Source organism: Eutrigla gurnardus (genome assembly GCF_963514095.1).
Source record: "Eutrigla gurnardus genome assembly, chromosome: 8".
Lineage (NCBI taxonomy): Eukaryota > Metazoa > Chordata > Actinopteri > Perciformes > Triglidae > Eutrigla > Eutrigla gurnardus.
The window spans coordinates 13,733,683-13,757,816 of NC_139922.1; the positions used below are offsets into that span (position 1 = coordinate 13,733,683).

Sequence of the window (24,134 nt, forward strand, 5' to 3'; positions counted from 1 at the left end):
CCCGCATCTCACCCCTGCTGCCTGCCTGCCTGGACATCTTCAGCCAGCAAGCAGACGTGTCCTTCCGCTGAAAGCAGCGCCCCAGTCAAACACACCAGCTGGTCCATAAGTGTCACAAAACGTGACTGGGACCCTTCAGACTTTGATTATTATGTAACACTAAAGACAATATCATAATACTTCCATCCCATTTCATTAATTTATTAAACATGCAACACTTAATATAGAGCTTCCTTAAAGACCACATCCAGCACACAGTTCAATTCTAATAAAAAAAAACATGTCAGTGAGTTCGGGCGCAAATTCAAGAGGGACTGTTGCCAAAAACTCGATCATCGCATATTCAAATTCAAAAATAGCAAGCGGACTAAAAGCCGCAGAAAATTCTCGGGGACTTGGCTGTGTGAAATGTGCGGGTCGTGCATAATTTATTAAGAAAGCTGTAATCCATCCATCCGTGTGTCCGTCTGCCTATGGCTTTGTGTACAGTCATTGATCATGCCGTGGATCCAGAAACGAGAGGTTTCATTCCACCGGAGCTTCACATCCAGATGAAGCGCTGAGACGCCGCCGGAGCCCCGTTTGTCTCTCTCTCTCTGCTGTGTTGTGGGGGGGATGTTTGGACGAGGCGCGGTGCTCTGCTTTTAGTTCATGCCTTTTGCCGTCAAGAACAAAAAAACTGTGGCTTTCACACCCAAGTTGAGGAGACCGACATCCACGTCTACTGCGGATGTCCCTGACCAATTCAAGCGTCTTTCTGCTCAACGAGGTGGGTTGTTTTCAGTTGTTTAAAAAAAAAAAAAAAGATTATTCCTAAAGGGGTTTGAAACCAAGATGCATGCGTCGTTGCTGTCCCATCACACATAAACAAAGCAGCTCCTGGATAGCGATGATGAAATTAGGCAGGCTGACCTCACTGGGAGTCTTTCACTTCGGAGGATCGGAGGCATGCGTTGGCGCTGTCAGTCTGCCAGCAGGGATTAGGGACAAGGTGGGCTGCAGTGGTACTTTACATGTGCACGGTAAACATTTATTAAACAACAAATACAGAATAATTGGTCAGCTGGAGCAACAGATGAAGACGATCATCCAGCACATGCTTCCACCTTATTATTTAGGGTGCTGAGAGAAATAGATTCATTGAGGCTATAGCTTCATAATATTTCTGTCACTTACATGCAGTCATAAAACAGTTGTTTACTGTTGAATGAGAACACATTAGTATTCTAGCTGCTCGGTACAGACAAATCAATCCACTGTCAACAAGTCTCCCCTTCATACTTAATGTCATTTCAGTACACGTGAGACCGACTTATACCTGCTGGCTAATGGGGTTGAATTATATTCTTACTGTAATTAATATTCTCAGTACGCTTTGGAACAGAATGACACCAGGAAAAGGTTAATATTCACATTTAAAAATATATATTTATAGTCATAAGTGAGGGCAACGCTTGTGCAAAGAAAATATTTAAGTTTGGGAAATACAAACAATTAAAGAAGGGCATTTCGAGTAAAACTACCTACTGTAAAAATGTTATGTGTAGCAATAGATGATGTGATAGCTGTAAATACAATATGCATGATGTCATTCACTTCAATGACTCAGAATTGTAATCCCATGTTTCCAAATGTATCAGTTCTCTCTCGATAACGTTGATCCACTATTAGCTGTTGAACAGAGAACAGAGAACTCTGTTATAATAAAGAAAAGTGTGTTGAAATAATAATACAATAATGCACAACAACGTTTCATAACCATTCATGTTTATGGTTTGTGTGTTCGCTATGAGGGTTTCTGCCTCGGCTGCTTGAGCCTGACCGTCCTAAACATTAAACGGGTTACCATGACACTCTTCTGCTCTGACTTATTGAAGATACAAATAGAGAGAATGAGACTTTATTTGACATAAAGAAAACAAATTGCTGAAGGTTGAGACACTGTGGCCCTCCTGTGAGATAATCCATCAACCAGGACACCTTTGGGGCATCCATCTGCACCTCTATGAGCTTGTTTTTCCACCCAGAGAGTCTGGAGTGTGTTGAAGGCGCTTCAAAAGTCAAAGCACATGATCTTGACCGAGCTGCCAGCTGGGGAAAGGTCCTCTAGAGGAGCTAGATGATTGCAAAATTCACCACCGCGGGGGGTCGAGTCAGGCTCTCTGCAGGAGATTTATCCGGCGTGCTAAAAGTCTCTCCAGTGTCATGTTAAAGCAGGTTTTCTTTCCCACTTCTAATTAAGCATCTCCCCTTGAAAAACAAGCAGCAAAATGACTTGTGCCATCTTATTTAGGTTACATAACATTTGGTGCAGGTTTGAGACTCTTGCTTTGGAATAACCTAGAGGAAAGGGAAGAGTTACTTGAGTTCTTTGGAAAGTGAGCAACAAAAAACGTTGTCCGATATAATGACATTTCGGTTGTAGCATAAGACAGAAAGAAAACAATAGTTTGCCGAGGGAATTTGTGTTGTTTAATGTTGTTGCTTAATTGTACTTTGTAAATCATTTCAATTCGATTTTTGATTGCCGACTAATGTTTTGCATTTTTATGCCTTTGCACTGTTGTTTTCGGGTTTTCCGTCAGACTGTCCCTTCGCCCGTCCCCTTCTCGTGAACGCAATATCTCAACAACGCCGTGAAGGAGTTTCAATGTCATCTTGGTCTTGGACTCACTGATTTGAATTTTGGTGGCCAGAAGTGAAAGGTCAGGGTCACTGTGACCTCACAAGACATGTGTTTGGCCATAACTCAAGATTTGAAATGCTATTATTGACAATTTCAGACAAATGTCCAACAGGATAAAATAATGAAGTGATGACATTTTGGGCAGACATGGATTGATGCAGCAACATGACTGGTTGGTGGAAGCGTCCAATCCCGAGGCCGTAATCCAACAGCCCAGAGACCAAAAACCACACCAGACGTTATGTAATGTGCTGTGCGTGCGTGCTCTTCATGCATAAAGTACACTGTCTGTGTGAAGAGCTGCTTGGTGACACTATCAGTCACTTCGCTGGCATCCCACCGGTCTGTTTACCTCCTCCCTCCTCTTGGCGTGTGCACTTCAAACGGGGATCAGGTCTATGTTGGAACGCACTCCGTACCTGCATGTCTGAACCCATCACGCGCTGTACGAACCTCATGAAAGGATTTGGCAGCAGCCAGGTGTCATCTCCCTCCACTAAAAAATCAACGCAGCATCCCCGGTACCTTAAAATAGCCCCTCATCCATAATGCAGCAGCAGCTCTGCCCACAGAGGCGCTTCTTATGGGACAGACTGACAGACAGCTGCACTCAATGCTTGGGTGCAGCTACTAAAGCTGCTCGCTCTCCCTCCCTCCCTGCCTGTCTCACGCTCGGTGCAAAGCGCTGTGGAGTTTAACTTTCAAACCTTCATTCATTCATGTTTTATTCACATTCTACTGCTCATGCAGCAGTCAAATGAATGTGGGCTCCATCTCTCTCTCTCTCTCTCTCTCTCTCTCTCTCTCCTTTTTTCCCTCCTCCGCCTCACTGTTTCCTGCAATCTATCCTATGAATTATGAATCTCAACTTTGCTGGAGCTTTTCACATCACCCGTAGTCATGGTTTTATGCTGTCTGTCTTTTAGATGCATGTTACCGCACTCTATCTTACGCACAGCGTTTTTACACAAATTAAATAATGAAAAAGATCTTCGTGTCTTGAGATTTTAAGTTGATTTGGTATGTTTTTTTTACATCCACATCTGCACACGTAGTGTAGCTGAGCAGGTGTCAGAGTACAGCCAGCCGTGACATCTGCAGTGGGGACGCCTCCACATGTCCAACAGAGACAACTTACACGGCTCCCGTATCCCCTCAACGCCACCAGACCGCCTCCCGTCTCTAAACTTATGACTTTTGACATGTTGAAATCCTCAGTGGTTAAAAACACAATGCTGCAGGACTGTAGAAATGGATGATATTCCTCTATGACACAATGTGTGTGTAATTTACACAACATGGTTGAAGAGACCACTGTCCACTTACTTGTGGTAATACAGCATACAATTTTATTTTAGAAAACCTTGCACATTTGTGACATTGACCCCATGCACAAAGCGATTTGCATAAAAAAAAAATTGTTTCCGGACTTAAATGTGAAATAATATGTCCGACTTAAACCTGAACACAATTTGAACAGGTTCTTATTTGGAACACAAATTGGTCAGTCATGACCTTCGCCCACCATTAGTGTGACCTCCCTGTTGCTCAGGTGGCTGAATGGATGCAAACGCCTGCAGTCGGCTTCCAAAATCCTCACAGAAGAGTGGAGGTGGCATCTTAACTATTTTGTAATAATAATCTAAAGGGTGTAATATTCATGCGTCCACATACTTTTGTCCATTATGAGCTTGTTTGAATCCCAAGATGTTAATGAGAAAAATGCTGATTTCTTTAGACAGACATTCCTGAATGAACTTAACATGCAGCTGCAGCTGCAGAGTCCCGTTGGACGTGCGAGGTGGAGATGAAGGTAGGCGAGGGGAGAGGCAGAGAGGATGGGAAGGACGATATGCAGAGCAGAGAGAGCCTCACTGACGTAGCGAAGGGTTGTGTACGGAGAGTGGTGGAGAATAAGAGAGGAGGGGGGAGATGTAGAGAAAGAGAGAGGGATAGACTGCTTACAAGCACGCTACAGTACACTTCAGTGTTACCCAAGAGAGAGAGAGCACACCATGACCGACTAGCAGAGCGAGCGAGTGAGAGAGACGGGGAGTGTGCTCTCCTACCTCCAACCGAGTAAGTACGCTGCTATCTCTTCTGCGTCTTATCACTGCTGCAAATCACATTGATGGCCACTGTAAACCTAACAATAGATCCATCTGTGGCTTTTGAATAATAACTGAATAGATCGTGATTAAAAGAAAATGTATCACTTTGAAGAAACAGTAAAAGCCTTTCAACTCTGCTTCTGTAAAATTTTGAGTGAGAGTTTGAGAAATGTGAGTGGATGTATGCGGCTGTCAAAGTGGGGCATGGCTGAATCTTTTTTCTTTTTCTTTACATTCGTTTTCTTGACCAAATTTGATGTCTTCATCCAAATGCCTCACCCTCATCGCTGACATTTCTGTGGAAAGTCTGGAGTTGCACTAAAGCAGAAAATGGCATTTAGTGCAGTTGTGTGACAGAGGAGCAGTGGTGGGGAGCTGTGGGCACACTTGAAGGCGTTCACGCTTTCTCTGGTTGTGTGTGTGTGTGTGTGTGGGGTGGGGGGGGGAGTGCATTTGGGACCGCTAGGCTTCCTGTGTGGGGTCAATTAAATACTGCATGAGACAGAGCACTAAAAGCCTATCCCGTGAGGAGCGAAGTGCTTTGTGTGTTTGTGCATGCATGCATATGTGTGTGTGTGTTGGCGCATCAGTGTGCAATGCCTTGATTAAATTTGATGAACCAGCAATGTTGAGAGGGCCAAAGATTCCATTTCAGCTTCTGTTTGAGTTTCCGTTTAGAAACACTGCCTTTAAAAAAAAAAAAAAAAAAAAAAACATGTTTCACTAATTAAAAATCAAGAACGCAAGGAAGAATGCTCTCTCTCATTTGTTCTTTGTGTGTTTGGCTGGTCTTATCTAGGACAATATTTCCAGTTGGTCCATCCGTCTTTCTTGGCTGGAACTTCTGCAATCACACCAATGCACGTTCATTAAGCCCCGTGTAGTCACTGAAAATGTTTAAGAATCAAGCGTTAATTAGAACGCGCTGTTTTTAGGTGTAAAAAGCTGGAATACCCAAATATGTAGGGCGCCATTACATATTGATACGTCTGACATTCCCTCAGTTAGCTCAGCCCACTCGCCAAGACGCACCAATTAGGCCTAACTCAACTTAAATCAGGTCAGCGTCGAACAAACGGATTTAATGAAGGATGCGGCGGCGCGGTGCCATTATGTGCTGCACTGTAGGTACACAGCTTTATGTGGGTTAGCTCCAGCCTCTCCGCACTTTGAAGCAGTTTGGAGAAGTCAGGTTGAGGGATCCCTGGGGGGATGAAAGCCTAAGTATGCGCAGCCCAGCCGGCAAGACCAAGTCCACAGCGGAGATGAAAGATAGAGATCCATGACAGGACTGCTCCTCTTCCTCCACTGCGTGCCAACTTCACTGCCGTCATTACATTGTCCTCATTGCATCAGTAGCTTCTCTCTTTGCGGTTGGCTGAGACAAGAGTTTTTTTTTTCTTCTCATTTTTAGACCTCCATAGACTGCTGCTGCTGCTGCTGTGAGGGCTTTCTCTTTGGCTCATACGAGATGTTTCCAGTTTTTAATCAGCCGTACAGACTGCAGCACACTTGGTGTGTTTGCTGATAAAAGCAGCTGTGTTGCGTGCGTTCAAAGTGATTATTTATAGGCTGCCGAGGGTTCATTACAGTCAGGGAGAAAGTATCATGGGGCAACATTAGAGCAGGAGGAGGGCGGAGCTGCTCGGGACAGGATGGAGTATCAATCTGGGTGGCTCTCCTATTGATCCACTCTGCCCTACTCCGGTTGCACTGCCTCTCTGACTCCGGATGATCCACCTCCATCTGTAACGCTGCCGCAGCTCCCGGAGCATGCAGATGGCAAGGTGCATCTTCACGAGTCAAAAGGTTGGAGGTGTGGACGGGTGACTGCAAACGTTTCTGTGCTTAAAAATCTCCAGATTCTGTGGGGATATCTGGAACTCTTCTCTGACGTGCCCAAAGCCACAGAGTAGAGGTGGGAAGTAATGAAGGCAAATACTTCTTATACTTATTTATTTTTCTGACATTTTGCTTTTACTCCTTACATTTCAACATCATTAACAGGCTCGTTACTTTAGTTTTAATGCATTTGAGGGAAATCATTGATTTTCCTTTCATATGGCGCTATATTATGATATTCAGTAAAAAAAAAAGCCAATAGAAATATCTTTCACAAGCATACATTTTACTTTACTTGTATTGAATAGTGTAGGTATTATGTATAATCAATTGCATAGTGTATTCCACATAAATATTGTTGTGTACCATGAATAATTGTATAGGATGCCTTATGTATCATAAACTTTATCATGTAGGATGCCTTTTATCACGTTCATATAGAGAATATCTGTTCTCATCTTTTTGAGTGGTTTTTATATTGTTTTGTGTGTGTGTGTGTGTGTGTGTGTGTGTGTGTGTGTGTGTGTGTGTGTGTGTGTGTGTGTGTGTGTGTGTGTGTGTGTGTAGGGTGTTATTCGTTTTGTGAGTACTTAGTTGTTTTTGTGTCTACCTATAACATTTTTGTATTTTGTTGTATCTACTTGTTTTGGGGACTACAGATACAAATCTGGTGCACTCATCTTTTTATTTTCTGCATAATTAATGCAATGTTGCACAAATAAACTAATAAAAAAATACTTTGTGAAAATAAATAATTACTCATATCAGTATCAAACGTTAATACACGTTTGGTACCAACCGAAATGTGTCTGTAGCAGCATCATGAGTGTAGGAAATCATCTACTTTGATCTTCAATCAGATATTTAAAACATATTTTGCAGAGATTAGATCATATTTTATTGAGGTAAAGCTTTATAGCTGCTTCTGTGTAGACAACATTTATTATTTGATAACTTTGGAAGCAAAAACAGGATTTATCCCTCAAAGTAAAGAATTTTGAGGGAAAAGTATTGTTATTAGCACCCTGCCGTGCTGGGAATTAGCATACCTAACCATGATCTTGTTTTGATCGTGAGCCTGTGTGAACTTTGAAGGTAAGTGCTAAAAAAAGAAACATTATGAAGTACACCTGCATCATATTACCAGGAGGATTGAACAACACTCGATGTAATATCATCCTGTTGGAGAGAGGAATAACAACATATTGTACCATTGCTGCAGAGACTTGGATCCATGTAGCTGGAACAGAGACGAGCCTCAGTGGCTGTCTGTCCTTGTTCTCAGCCACTTAGTTCACATTCAGATGGGCTATCTGGCATCGGTGAATATAGCTGAGCCAGTCTCAAATCTGCTTTGCTCTTTCTTGAGGGAATTCAGTGAACTTTGACAATCCCCTGCTATCCTCTCCCCACTGCCAACCCCAGTCTGTGATGGGAGGTGTGGAAGGAGAGGATAGCTATATTTAGACTGACTGAAGAGCAAAAAAAAAAAAAAAAAAAAAGTTTGTGCCGTTAATCTCTGGTTCTGTTGTCCTGGCTGCCTTCCTCCTGCTGCCTTTATCTGTCTTTGTACCTGTTCTCCCCTTGTCTTTATCATTCTATCTCCCTCTCTGCATTTCAAGTGAAGGAGCTTAAAAGTGACGACACACGGCATGATACACATTTATAAAACTCTCCTTTCAGGATTTCCCCCTGTTTAAGTTAAAACTAATTTGCGATTCAGGTGTGTTTCTTCTGTTTCTAGCTCTCTTTTTCTTTTTTTGTGTGTTTGCTCCCTCCCCTTCTTTGCATTCCTCTCCCGCTGTTTAAAAAGCTGTTACTCAATGGTTGCTTCATGCACAACACTAATGATGAAAATAGTCCCCCTATCTTCTCAGCTCCAGAGGCATCCAAGGGAGTTAGTTGCACTTCAACAATGTGTGTGTGTGTGTTTGTGTGTGTGTTTGTATGCTTGCTTCCCTTTAATTTTAAAAGCCATGTAGAAATATAGCCCTGAGACACTTTTTTGCTAAAAGCCCTGGTCGAGTGCACTTCATTCTTAAGCAGCCAAAGTTGAATGAGGGTGAGAGAGCGCATGCTGCCAGCATAATGGATGCTGAAAGTAGGGTCCTCGGTGCCTGGGGGCAACATGGAGAAGAGGCATGCAGGCCAGCCAGGAACAACGAGGCTCGTCTCCTACAATAGAGACCTCTCTGCTGGCTTATTAAGACATCTGATGGACTCTACATGGCTGCTTGCTGACTCATCGCTGCGTTTCTGTTCTGTAGACTCATGCATCACCTTCCTGTCAGGAGGACGGTGCAGGCAGACAGGCAGGCGGGCACAGCCCTGCCCTCCTTTATTCCTCTTTGTCTTTTCATTTCTCCATTCACGTCCTCCTCTGGTCGTGTCTCCCTCTGCTACCTTCACACCCTTTGTGTTGTGGGAAAAAGAGAGAGAGCCATTAATTGGCAGAGGAATGGCGGTCTTAGTCGTCTCTCAGCCTTTTCCTTGGTTATTGTTATTATCACTTAACATGGCTTACATAACGGATTATTTATAGATGATCTATCTGGGCCCAGTGAATATGATGCTCTGCAGTGGGAGATTAAACACCGGACCAGCCCCGGTTGATTTTATGTGACTTTTTCAGGATCTCTTAGAGCAGCACGTAAGAGACATGAGAGGAATGTACTAATGTAATGCTGGAGAGGGATACATGATTTGTGTAGTGGGGCGACTCACGGGAGCAGAGGGGAGGGGAAGGGAGGGAGGGGAGAGCAGAAGAAAGGGAGGCTCGAAGCTGAAGCAACCCACCGTACTGTACCAGTATGCAGGCGTGTACCCACCAGTGCCGCAGTCGGGCATCAATTTTGTATAGGAAATGGCTGTTGAGACAACGCGGCAACGTCAGCTGTGAAGCACTTAGGCTGAGCACAACTCCCTCTCTCTCCCCCCTTGTAACCACGGGCTGAGTTGAGGGGGGGGGGGGGTCTATGCGATGGGGGAAAGAGCGCTGGCAGCAGAAGCATGTCTGCCTCCGACTCGAGCGCCACAGGACTCATCTGTAACAAGGTATGCTGTTGATGCTCACCTCTCTGTTTAATCACTCCGCATGCAAACTAAGTCTCTTCATCCACGAGTCCCCTGCCTGTCTGCTCCGAGATGTCCTGTTTTTCTCTCCTCTTCCTCATCCGTCTCACTCTCGTCTCAGCAGAGGTCCGTTTCTGTTCACTCACTTTGCCAGCGTCTCCCCCCTGTTCTCTCTCCTCTCTTCCTCCCTCCTCATCTTCTCTGGCCGTACTGCACACTAACAGTGTGTCCAGCTCAAGTCTGCATCGGCTTCTTTACAGCTTTACATTGAACTTGTGCCTCAGAGGTCCATCTGTTGAATATGGTGGATTTTGACTCGTTATAGTCTTCAAGTCATTCTATCATCTTTCCACTCAGCCATTCAGCTCAGCAATGTGCCCACTTGATTAAGTAGGCAAACACTTTGGAATATATTTTTGCACTTACATTCGAAGCACTTTAGGAAGGATGTATGAACAGATGGAATAATCCCCAAAGCCAAAACTCTTTCAAATGGGCAGTGAGTATTGCAGAAAGCGGGTTTTGTTAAAACTGTTTTGTAGATTAAACCGCAGATGTAGACAAACTCACACAGGACACAGCAGACAGGAGATACATTGAGGCACACGGAAAAAAAAGTTTTTGATTTCCAAGTCAGATGGGTCCATAGTATACTGGTTGAATTGTTCTGCCCTGTTTGTACAAAGAAAACTGGACAATATGAACAACAATATGAACAGCATCAGCAGGGTTACCATGGAGATGAAAGACGTGGTGAACTAACGGGTCAGCAGACTATGTGGGAGGGGTTTGATATTGCAACAAGTGCACAGCTTTGAGAAACTAGTCATTATTGGTGAGAATGTCTGTTACATTGGGACGGAGACACACCCGTGACGAAGTCGAACACGTGTGACCACAAACGTCTCAAAAGTCATTTCCACCAACTGATTGTGGTTGAAGCCTCGGCCCAAGTCAAGCCAATGCTCGAGCGGTGGAGAGTCTATGAGTCTATGAGGAGAGGAGACGGGAGGTGGATTATGAGTTCAGCTGAGAGACTGAATTCAGTTTGTTGTTCAGAGGATGTTTTCAGTACTTGTTCATGTTGTCCGAGCAGATTTCCTTGATGAAATGGAGCACGCTGAAGGTTTTTGATTTCCAAGTCTGAGTCAGATCAGTCTATACTGGTCGAATTGTATCAGAGTCAGGATTGCAGGTATGCAGACAAAAGCCAATTAAGCAAAAATCAGTCTCAGTTGTTAACAAATGAATAAACTGACGTCGATGCATGCTGGTTGTGGAGCCAGTGGTTAAGTACTGTGGTGGCAGGTGAGCTGTGATTGAACGATCAGCAGCAGGTGTGATCAGAAAAGGAGGAGGTGGAGACGAGCAGAGTGAACAGACCTGCCAGCCACGCCCTGAGGAGAATATACACTCACACATAGGATGCACAGGGAGAGTAAACATAAAACAAAAAGAAAAGGAGGCAGGAGAACCGCTTATCCCAACAGAGGAATGTGTCAGATTTACCAACGAGGCTAATGTGAGAATATCAGGCATTTATCTCACAGTTTCATGGAACTAAGGAAGCAGAGGACTTTGATAAAACCTCCCACAACTTACACACAGTAACGTACACGATAAGTGCATTTAGTGCAGACCAGGACCATTCAGCTTACACAAATGTTTTACATTTTGCGGCTCGATCAGCACGTATCTTAAGGCGGGTGCGTGGGACAGACAGAACATTTCACATGTTTTACCTGAGGGTGCGAGCAGATAAATTAGGGTGAAGAAGTTCAGCCACATATGTCTGTCATTGTAATGCTCTGTCATCGAGAGTGAGACTTTTTAAGTGCTATATGTCAGAGAAGAGATTTGAGTGTGGGGGTAATGTGAGACCGTCTATTTGACTTAGAGTGTAGTCTGGCAGCAGCATCCTAGATCGCCTGTAAACTATATAACGATAAGCTTAGTGACGGAATCCGTGCATTACATGAGCATCGCTTGTGGAAAAGACATGATTTAGACAACTGCCCGCAAGGAAGTTAAATGACATATTGAGAGTGCCCCAATAATTTGCATGATCATCAGGGAAACATCATGCGGAGCAATAACCAGAACTTCCATCTTGTCATTGAGTTGTAAAAAATAATTTGCTCTGTATTCCCTAATAGCAGTAAGACAGTCCAGGAGCCTAGATAACTTAAAAAGCTCACTAGGTTTGAATGATAAATAAATGATAAGCAACATTGCATCTGTTTATAATCTGTCCTGAGGGTAAGAGATATAAAGAGAATAACAGAGGGCCCAGAACCGAGTCCTGCGGGACACCACAAGACACATAATTACCAAATGAGACAGTAAAACTCCTATGAGTGAGATAAGATGAAAACCAATCTAACGGGATAAACCCACCAAGTCACGTAGCGTCTTGATACTAATGGTCACAAAATTCTGCTCATATTGAGTGATGTAATCATCCTTCAATACAGTATACAATATTCATCTATCAGTGTGAATACTGGCTTTGAGAACATGATGGTTCAAATATATATACACGTTAGCATCATAATCATCTGATTCCTTGCATCTGACATTCAATTTTGCACAACTAAAAATCCAAACACCAGACAGCAGACAATCTGGGCATTTTGCACTATTCCAGCCTGTTGGGAATCCATTCAGTATTACAGTAGGCAAAGCAGCATGATGCTTCAACAAAGGATTTCATGGATCTGGATAGCAAGAAGAGAAAAAGACAGGCGATCCTGTGCTTTAACTAAGGGAACATGTTTAATCTTACCTGGCTTTGTTTTTAATCTAGGGATTTTCACTATAGTCCATCATATGAAAGCAATATAGATGTGCAGCCTTATAAATGTGTGGTCAGTAGCAGGTGAAGAATATCTAGATATTTTGTGCAAAAGATTCTGTCTGTAGTTCAGAATATCGATATCTGCAGAGCTTCATGTGCTTTAATTAGGTTTTGTTTCTCCTGCTGGCAGACTCTTCGGATTCTGTTCCACCTCTGGCAGCCTTTGATATTCAAATGAAATCCACAAACTCTGCATTGGATTCAACCAAAACAGTTTTACCCCTTTTTTTGTGGCATGGGAAAAAGCAATGAAGGGATGGAAATGTGTAGGCGGGGAGAGACAGGTAGGGGGGAAAGATGACGTTTTTATTTAGCTATATTTATCTTATGTGGGTGCTCCTGTCTGGTATGTGAGGAGGCTTCTAGTCCTGCACCCAGCTGGGACTGCAGCCACCGGGGGAGAGCTGATGGAGTGAGAGCACAAATGTAACTGGTGAGGTGAGCTTTATCAGACTGGAGGTTTACATGTGTAAAGAGGGTGGGTGTCTGTACTGTACGCGTGCTCCAATTAGTTTTTTAAAATGATTTTCCATTACAGTGCATTACAGAAAAGAGGCTGCTTGTTTTGTGTGTTGTTCAGAAATGGGATACTGTGCTATGAGCCAGTATCTTTGCATGTATCTGAAGTATTCAGTTTGCATTTGTTCTGGATATTTTTGCTTTCCACATTTAAAAACACCAATAATGTGCAGTGAAAGGCAGTTGGATTATGTCTACAATTGTGTATCATTCTTAAATGCCAGGTTGTTGCTACAAACAAAAACCTGTATTTATTTTAATTGTGGTCTCAGAAGATGCAGCGATGTCTACTGAATAAAGGACGTGGCCTTGAGCTATGGAGTATGGCACAAGCGCAGCAATGTTGGGCGGGTTACAGCAGACGGCGCTAGAAATAAGTGGACGGTGTCCGCTCAGTTGCTCTTTGGTTGCGGTCGGCCTGACGAATCTTCTTGGGTGTGCATGCTCGAATGAAGGGCAGCTGAACATATTTAAATACAAAGCATCCGTTTCTGTGAATGAAGACCAGAGTTTGAATAACTGCAGAGTTGTATTTCTCACCCATAAAGTAAGCCACTATGACCCCCTCCCTGCAGACAGTGACACAAATCATGATTGAAACCATGAGTCATCCTCATGTTCTGTGATCGTGAAGCAGCTAGTGAGCCTCTTGCAAAGTGCAGAGCAGATTTTATCACACATGTTGTTCCCCAGTGATATGACTCATGACATCTCCCCTTCTAACTCTGCTTGGGAGGCAGCAGAGATTTGTTGTTGAAATAAATGTACAAAGTCCAAAATAAATTTGAGGTCCTGCAGGTAGGTAACGGATTAATCCAAAAACACCAGAAGCACAGAGAAACCAAGACAGGAAGAAAGAAATGTTGACAAGTGACAAAGGAGCTGGCCTGTATATGTAGTGAAGGACTGATTGGGGAAGTGAGAACAGGTGGCGGCTACAGGACTAATAAGGGACAGGCAGACAATCAAAACGGGCGGGAAATCCCACAAAGGCAGGAAATGAAGTGATCTGAAACAGACAGTCGTAACAAAATAAAACAGGAAGCACTAAATATCAATGATATTAAGAAATTAAATAAACAAGCATAACCATCGGACTGAGCAGGACATGACATTAATTATGAATCACCCTCATACATTAACAAATGTCTAAATGACAAAAAGTGTTTGAATGTATTTTTATGTCATTTAAATGTGTTAAAGGTACAGTGTGTAGCATTTAGAAATTGGATATAATATACATTAGCATTTTTTATTGAGTGTATAATCACCTGAAAATAAGAATGAGTTTCCATTATCTTAAATGAGTGATGTATAGCATATTCTACATAGGGAGCGGGTTCTGCTTCACATGTTCTACAGTAGCCCAGAAGGGACAAACCAAACACTGGTTTTAGATTCACGTTTTCACGTTTTCACACAACCACACAAGTTTCAGTTGGTTACAATCTGCATCCTCACTGCTAAGATGCCACCAAATACAACACACACTTTTTCAAATTAACAAATGATTTAATATTTTGACATTACAGCATTTTGATGAGTAAATGGATGTAAAGATGGATTTTGTTACATTATCCTGCATCATCAGTTCTTTTGTTCGACTTGTGTCCAAGAGGGGTTTTTTTTCTGGGCCTTTGCCAACATCTGGTGTACCTGGCTGAGTGGATAAATAGACTACAAGCCCTGTGCCGGTTGTCGGTGTTGTTGCAGCACTCACACACATGTTCCCCTGAGATGGCTGCTTTGGAAAGCTGCAGGAACGTATTGGTCCTTGCGAGCTGTATCACATGGCTTCAGGAAAGGACAGGCAGGTTCAGATACAGGTTGAACAGCGAAAAAGACATGGGAGACACGGAGGGAGATGTAGGTTATCTGTTTGGAGCTACATTAGAGCTGTCTATTACTATATCATGAGTCATTTTGACGTATGCTGCTGCCACGGGCCGTTAGGTACCTCACTGTGGTGTGTTTATCTCCTATCTGGCTGGACTGTAACAGATTGTTTTCTATTCCTGCCTTCCTCTCTTTCAGGGTTCAGCCGATTCCTACACTAGTCGACCCTCGGATTCCGACCTGTCCCTGGAGGAGGACCAGGAGGCGTCTCGGCGTGAAGCCGAGCGCCAGGCTCAGCTACAGCTAGAGAGAGCCAAGGTGAGGTTCCGAGGGTCAAAGGTCAATGCTTGTCTTTAAATTTGCCTTCAGTTCCCGAGGAGCAGTATTCAAACAGCTGAGTCATGTTAAAACCCAGAGGCAAATTTGTGATTCGTGATATTGTGCTACATAAATAAAATTGATTTGACTTCACTTGTCTATAGAACCAAATATGTTGCTGAGCATAAAGGCAATGATACTATTGTAATGTATCTAATGCATAGTGTTTTCTGTTTATGTCTGTCAACAGGCCAAACCAGTAGCGTTTGCAGTGAAAACCAATGTGAGTTACTGCGGGGCCCTTGATGAGGACTGTCCTGTCCAAGGCGCCGCTATTAACTTTGAAACCAAAGACTTCCTGCACATAAAAGAGGTGAGACGTGCTCAGCATTAAGATGAACATTTAACATGCAAATAAAGACTTTTACTATTAAACAGATTTTGCAGCGTAACTCCTTATTCATAAAAGGCGTGTTTCACTGTCATGCAGAAATACAACAATGATTGGTGGATTGGTCGGCTGGTGAAGGAAGGGGCCGACATCACTTTCATCCCGAGCCCCGTCAAACTCGAAGCCATGAGGATAAAACAAGAGCAGAAAGCGGCAGCAAGGTCAGAGGTCGCACAGCTCCGTGAGATCCCTATTATCACTCCTCTGCTTGACTCTGTGTCTGTCTCTCTGTCTCTCTGTGTTGTCCTAATTCCACCAGCTTCCTGTCTCACACACTCTTTGAAAACCTTCTCCGTTGACGTAACTAGCTCTTGCTCATGTGTTGCTCTGTCTGTGGAAGTCGTTCCTTCTAAATTGCCTCCTGAGGGGATTCTCGCATAGTGAAGCTTTGCATTATGTTGCTCCACAGGAAAGGAGGGAACGCTTCATCTGGAGGATGGAGGTCCACCCCGCCATCTGCAGGTAAGTGGGACTGGAGGAGCCCTGCTGTGTCCGACTGCTCTGGACTGCATGCTCTCACCGTGTTATACACAGGGCTATTTCTGGACTGTTCATTTGGAGAAGTAATGTGAGTGTTTGAAAACATAGTTTGTTAGCTTCAACATAGTTGTCCTTGAAGGGCCTTCATCTAAATGTACTTTTCCTCAGTCCAGCATGGCATGCATGTTTGCTAATACACTCTTTATGGAGTCTTAAAAGTAACATTTTCTACTGAAGAAATGACTTATTAGCTCACTTATATCCTCCTTGTTTAATGTTCATCTTGTTTATTCTGAAAGCCAAACAGAAGCAGAAACAGGTATGTTCTTCACTGGGCCTCTCCCTTATTAATTATTTAAGAACACCCTCCATCATACTGCTACACTTGATGCATTTTTATGGATCTGGCTTCTACGTTTGTTATGTAAATTATTATTCCAGCAAATTCACTTATACACTGTATATTTTCCCACGTCCAAATCCTATATGTGCTTGTGGCCTGTGCAGACTGAGCACGTCCCTCCATATGATGTGGTCCCGTCCATGAGGCCGGTGGTGCTGGTGGGTCCTTCGCTGAAAGGCTACGAGGTGAGACATCCATCAATACTGCTCTTCGGTTTGGTTCAGCCCATTGTCTCGTGTTTGCAGTAATTATCTGGATGTTGCCAGATATGGATAAGCTATATTGTAGCGTAGCGCTGTCAGCTACAGTCCGTTTTGCTTACTACTCGTAGACACTACATTTTATGACTTTTAGTCATTAATCAAGTCATCAAGAGTATTTTCTTACTTTAGACCACATCATGACACTAAATTGATACATTTTTAGCTGCTTGGTTTTCAGCAGGGCTCTGCCAGTCAGTCCACAGCTTTGATTGCCATGAAATGTTGTACAGACATCCATGGATGCATGATGAATCCTCCTGACTTATCCTCTCACCTTTTCTTTACTGCCACCATGAAGTTGCTATTTATGGTTTGGAATGAAATGTTTGGACAACTATTGGATGGATTTCTAAGAAATTTTGGTTCACACATTCAAGGCCCTTTTTACTCCATACACCATTATTTTGGTTTCTGATAATTGGCTTTGAACTCAAAGCACTGCTCTGCCTAAAATTAAATTTAAAATGAGTAATTTAGGATATTCATCATTATTTTATACACTTTGACTACTGCTTAATACCAGCCAGGTGTGTGACATATAGCTCAGTCTCCGGTCTTTTCTTCTTGGGTCTGTTCCAGTTCCAGTTTAATCTGGACTGTGTTGTCTGGTCCAATATGGACGTTGTCTGGTTTGATCTAAAGGGAATCACTCTCGCCTCCATTATCCCATTACCACTGATACTAAACACCACAGTCACATCCTGATGAAATTATAGCACGCACAACAGGAATCTTAGATCCATGTTGAGTGATACAAAACAGCATGCATGCTGCTTTATATTAGCTAACGCCCGTAATATTCGACACATATGGAGTGCGACGTATCAAAACATGCGTTTAAACTTGATCAATCTGAGAATATGGCAATTTGGAGGCGTGGAGTTGTCACAGTGTCTCTGCGCATCAATGATGTCTCTTTGCCTCGCTCTCTGCTCTGTGACTCTGCCGGCTATGAGCCAAGCCGTTTGTTTTGTGCGTGTGAAATATTTATGCATGGCTCTGGTGATGTGCTTTGGGGATGCTCCAGTGGTGAACACCAGTCTGCCTCCCTCTCTCTTCCCCTCTCCTTTTTCTCCGCTTTGTCTCTCTTGTGAACGATGTTATTTTCGGATGCTCACCATTGTTCTCTCTCTCCCTCTCCCTCTCTCTCTCTCTCTCTCTCTCTCTCTCTCTCTCTCTCTCTCTCCCCCTCTCATTGCTGTTCCTCCATGCCTCTGTCACGTCGTAGACACCACTGTGCTCTTCATGCCTTATTCTGAAGGCCATCCATTTTTCAGGACTGTTTGAAAATAGACTGCTTCTCTCCTCCCTCACAGTGCACATGCAAACACACAGACTCTCTCTCTCTCTCTCTCTCTCTCTCTCTCTCTCTCTCTCTCTCTCTCTCTCTCTCTCTCCCTCCATGTCATCCATTAACATCCTCTGCACACATCTTTGAAGACAACACACTTTGCTTATCTAACATGGTTTTTATAAAGACAAAAATTCAAAGCTCGATTAATTTTGCAAACACACTGAAAAGTTCTCACTGGAGGCAACAAGGTTACACATCACACCTTACACGTTTATATATTGGATCAGGACTCCATACGAGTTTTGATCCTGCTGGTACGTTTTACACTGAAATGTAATGCTAGTGTCGACTCTGTGCATACATCACCCCGCCCAGTCATCAGCAAACATCCAAGTGAAAAAATGTGTTTATATCTGTGCTGATAACATCATCTTCTTTCATGAGGAATGTCTTTATTTTAACAAAGAATTGTTACTCTAATAATTTGGATTCTGTCCTGTTACAATATGCTCAGTTGTTTGTCTTCTAATTTTGGCCTTGGCTGTCTTGTTAAAGTGAAATCTAACACTCAACAATCAAGGCAACACTTTATGTTAAGGCTCATATTTAGAATTTATTATTGCATATAAACATATAATGTGGTTGTTAACCCGCGGGGAGCACCTATAAGTAGAGGCTGGTAAATGCGTATAAATGCTAAACAAGGGGACTTTAACTAAAGTGATGTCAAAATCAACAGTGAGTGAGAAATATGACTAATAATGTTGGGCGGTGTGTGCATAGGTGTGTATATTTCATAACGTCTCTCCCCTCTTCCTTCATCCTATCTGTCGCCTAGGTAACAGACATGATGCAGAAAGCCTTGTTTGACTTCCTGAAGCACAGATTTGATGGCAGGTGGGTACTGCTGTGTATGTTGCTTCAGTGTACAGTAACGCTGTAGCCGAGTTACAGAGCTGAGTCTGCCTGTTTCATGGTCCATAGGACACACGGTGACGGTGATCTATTTTTAGACGGAGGAGAGGACAAGTTCATACAAACAGTTATGGATGAGATGTGATAAGATGCTTCTTCTTTAGGATCTCTATTACACGTGTGACTGCTGATCTGTCACTGGCGAAGCGCTCGGTGCTGAACAAGAAGGCCATAATGGAGAGATCCAACACACGCTCCAGTCTCGGTGAGTGACGACAACGTTGTCTTTGATCTTTTCGTGCTAAATAAAGATGAATACCTGCCAGGAATAGATGCCTCCTCTCTCTTTAATGTTAAGTCTGTACTAAACCTGAGTAAATGATGTTGCTCTGTGGAGTATCTCGTACAACGCCCCGTCTTTCTCTGGTTTGTTGACAGCTGAGGTCCAGAGTGAGATAGAGAGGATCTTCGAGTTGGCCAAGTCTCTCCAGCTGGTCGTCCTGGATGCAGACACCATCAATCACCCAGCACAGCTCCTTAAAACGTCTTTGGCTCCCATCATCGTCTACGTTAAAGTTTCATCGCCTAAAGTATGGCAACGCCCACATAAACTTCCCAAAGAACCTTTGGCTTCGATTGTTGCTGATTATTATTTCAAATTTGAGCTAAAAAATTGGAATAATGGATTAGATGATTGTGAATGAATGAATAAGCAACCATTTTAAAATCTGATTCATCATTGTAGTTGTTAACTCTTTAAAGCTGCTCCGGTGTGAGGATTTGCTGCTTTTATCTGTTTTATGTTTTATAGTCTTGGTCAGATAAAACAAGATATTTCAACAGGTCACCTTTAAAATTATGAGATGTGAACTTGAGATGTGTCATTTCTGTGACATTATATAAATGCAATGATCAATCGATAATGAAAATAAGATACTGTCCTACAGTGTTTCACAGAAGGTCGAATGTCCAGACATGAGCTTTGAATGACTATGAAAACAAGTGGTTAATAGGATGTTTAAAGAGAGGAGGACTATGTTCAGACTTCAGATGATTTGCTGCGGTGCGTTCCCTTTAACGACTACGGAAAAGAAGAAAGATTTGAGAAATTAAACACAAACTGTGCATTTGACAACCTTCATTACTTGGATTTGTCCTTTGTAAACAGCTTGACTCTTTTTGTGTCCGGCTGATCTCACAGGTCCTTCAGAGGCTGATCAAATCTCGAGGGAAGTCACAGAGCAAACACCTCAACGTCCAGATGATGGCAGGGGACAAGCTTGCACAGTGTCCGCCTGTACGTCACACTGCTCAAAAATCTTTTTGAAAAAGCTTGAAATGAATACAGTGATCTTTATGGTGATGTCACTTCGTCGTTGTCTCGTTAGGAGATGTTTGACGTCATCCTGGATGAGAACCAGCTGGAGGACGCGTGTGAACATCTCGCGGAGTACCTGGACATTTACTGGCGTGCTACACACCTCCCCTGTTCTGCCCCTGTTAACCCCTTACTGGACCAGAGCGTGATTACCCCGCCCTCAGCTAACTCCAGCCAACAGGTAAGACTAACGCACAAATCATGCTTTTATTAACATTCCGGCTGCAATATTCATCACAACCGTTCTGCTTCCTGTGTCCGTTCACTAGTTTTCTGAGACTCAAGAGTTGATAGAATGATCACTACCACAGACATAGGTGAGAAGAAATGGGTTTCTCTCTTCTTACTTTGGTGCACTTCATTCTTTTGCTGCCGCTACTATTTACTCTCTTGAAATTCCTCCACCGGCAGGAAGCCCGTGCTGTCGGCCGGGAGCAAACTAGGAGGTCATAGAGCACAGGGACCAGGGCGCCACCAGGGGGCAGCAGCAGCCCTCAACTCTCCAAAGGCAGCCACCACCACACCCCAGACGAAGAAGAGAACAAGAGTCCCTGGAGAAGAGAAAGAGCAAGGGGTTGGTGAGCTGGAGGAAGAGGAGACACACACACACAGAGAGAGGAGCGGGAGGAGGAAGATTCAACAGAGGAGCTTCCACCTCACTGCTGCCCCCTCGGGTCGAGCTCCCTGCTCCCACCGCCACGCGACAACTCAGGGCCGCTTTCTACAGCTGCACGCCTGCTGGTGACAAAAAACCAGTGCAGCAGTGCAGTCACTGCACGCCACCTCCCCCTTACCCTTCCTCCCACCCTGACCTTGTTCCCAACGCCCTGCTTTCACACCGGAAGTCACGTCTCTCACCTGACCACGCTGAGCCAGCCCATGTGTTATCAGGCCGCCCTGAAGCGGCTGTCCCAGACACACATAGGCTTATTCAGATGTTGTTGTAGATAGATGACACACCTGTGAAGGCAGAGTATGTGAGCATACAGAACTGTAGCATAGCAATCAGTATAACACAAGATACAAAGATGAGTAGCTTCCCCGGGTTTTCCTCTCTTGATAAATCCCCCTCCAGCCAAAGAGTGCAGGGAGTGACATGACACCAGGCTCTTTAGCTCCCTGTGAGCTGTCATTCCAGTTTAACTTAATCTTTCCTCAAAGGCACAATTGTTTCGAGCATAATCTGTGTTGGGACACACAAGGTAAATGAAAACTTGCTTTCTGAATTTGTTTGTCCAGTAGCCTTTTTTTTTTAAGTATTCTTTATTCCCCCCTTTTTTATTTTACAGTCACTAACTATACTACTATCTCTGTAATTCATATCTTGGCACTCAGTATAGCTGATCACATATGTATATGCGGTGATGCAAAACGCATGCATGACAAGCACATACTTGCACATCAACAGTCTATATGCATCTTTTGTCACAGTAAATGTATAAATGCTCGAAGGATTATTTACAATAACTGAGGTTCGTTTGCATACAGCTGGTGGCAAATCCCACAACATGACCTTCAATATTAACCCAAAACTGGGGTTATCAGATATGATTATTATTTTTGACAAACACATCATTTGCACATAATGTGTAGCACATCCAGATATTAGGAGATTCAGTGATATTTAACACGTGTAAACATACAAACAACAAAAAAGGACAGATGCGTTGCTCCAGTCTTACGCACCTGGTGTTCACTGCCCAAACTGGCCGAGATAATGCCTTTCAAGAAAATCTGTAAATCTGAGACTGAAACAATGACTATCTTCTTTTTTTATCTTTTGAAAAAAACAGACTCTTATAACCAGATATTGTACTTTTTTTTTTTTTAAACAGTAATTTCCATCAGATGCTTATTGTAATTTTACATCCTTGTCAAAAGGAGAAGGAAATGAGATTTCAACACGTTCTTCAGGGTTCCAAGTGGACTGGATATCATAATAAAACACCACCATAGTCGATTTAGTGTATGATTTCCAAAGACAATAGATGTAAAGATTAATAACCCAATTTAATGTTACCTCAGCATGTGCGCTGAATGTGTAACAGTAAATAAAACATATGACCACAAACGAAACAGGAACATATCAGCTAACTTATATATCGGTATATCGATGGAACTAAGTTGCTCGATGAAAAAGGAGTAGCTAGATTAGCACTCATCCTCCACTAGACCACCGTGCTACAACACTGAGGAGAACACTTTCACATCAACACATTGGGATGGTTTACTTCCCAAATAAGCCCAGTGAATTCTCCTTACTTTTTGGCAACTAAAATAAACCTGTGTGGCAGGCCTATGTAGAGGGACCTCTGGTGGTAGCTTTGTTTATGCTCATATCCACCACTGCTTATTTCCCTGAACATTGCATTATGTAATCCACATACGTTAAGAATATCTGCAACTTCCAGTCATTCCACTAGTTAAATAAATACCTGTGCTGCAAATACCAAAAGCTTCATCCACACTTTGCATAAAGCCACCGGTTGCCTCGTTTTGTTTAAGTAATCTATTGGGCAAATACTCAAAAGAATGAGTGCAATTCAATAATTCACAGATTCTCGACATCAATGCATCTGCTTTTATCATATAAGACTGATAGAATAGAACTCAGCTAACACACCACATATGTAAATAATGGAACGTATGTGCATGACATATTGTATTCATGTTTCATCAGAAGGGCTTTTTAGGACCATCCTCACATGAGTAAATCAAGACGGATACGTGTATCAAGGCTTAATTGTACATACTGTATATTCAATATGCAGATATTATTAGTATTATTATTATCAATTTGCACAGAAAAAAACAACACATGCCAACAGGAAGAAGGAGGGTTTTAGTGACAGTACACACTTCTATACTCAGAATGCCTCAGAAAGCATGTCTTTATATGTATTTTCCTCTCTTTTTAGAACGATGCACTGCAGTTAGTTAGGACCACCGTGAAGTTTGCTTCCAATGACACCCACATTCATTTCTGAAGGAGCAGGTTTGAGATACATAACTTCTACTTGATGAAACTCAGAGAGCACAGACAGCACAGTACCTTCCTTCGATTAAAATAAACAGATTCCAGCTCCTTGTATTTGCTTAAGTTTTAGTTCAGGACATTTCTACAAAAGGGGTATTATTCTTTGGACATTCAAAGCACAATTTTTTACAATTATCATTTCCTATTGTGTTTCACTTGCCGAAATTCTGTATGCAATACAAAGTCTAGCATTGACGAGACACTAGCTGAGACTATCAATGTATCTCCTCAGTTATGAGGGGTGATATTGCACTACTATCATTTATATGTCTGCTTTACGATGCAATAAATGCACTAAACGTTATGCTGTAACCCACCTCCAATACCAAACGAGTTGTCTGGCCCGATGATGATGATGATGATGTCAACATTTCATGTGTTTTCTGCCAAGTCAACAACATAAATGATATCCCACAGTGTCTGGTGATGATGTGTACAGGGTGCATCTTTTGTCTATAGCACATTTGAAAGAGGGGGTGAATAAAACTTAACAACATTTAAGTAACATTTCTGCCCGTGTTGTTTTTATTTCTCCATGGCAACTAATGACGCTGCCAACAGGGGGCAGACGTGGCATGTCTGTATCTTCAGGTTATCCTGTGGAATCGTCTGTCTATAATATACCATACAGGGATTACTTTTTGTCTCTCTTTAAAATGCAAGTCACCCTCA

At 42.9% G+C, this 24,134-nt stretch overlaps 1 protein-coding gene across 1 annotated transcript; it reads left to right on the forward strand.

The window, feature by feature from the left end:
* The first annotated feature begins 619 nt into the window (after positions 1–619).
* Positions 620–22,516, forward strand: cacnb3b (calcium channel, voltage-dependent, beta 3b). Its single transcript, XM_084015112.1, has 15 exons — positions 620–769; positions 15,122–15,241; positions 15,492–15,614; positions 15,732–15,853; positions 16,102–16,154; positions 16,472–16,491; positions 16,680–16,760; positions 18,971–19,029; positions 19,212–19,312; positions 19,486–19,637; positions 20,249–20,344; positions 20,436–20,606; positions 20,695–20,742; positions 20,837–22,282; positions 22,313–22,516. Exons 1-13 carry the CDS (start codon positions 731–733, stop codon positions 20,722–20,724), a joined length of 1,167 nt encoding a protein of 388 aa, XP_083871238.1. The 5' UTR covers positions 620–730; the 3' UTR covers positions 20,725–20,742; positions 20,837–22,282; positions 22,313–22,516.
* The last annotated feature ends 1,618 nt before the right edge of the window (positions 22,517–24,134 follow it).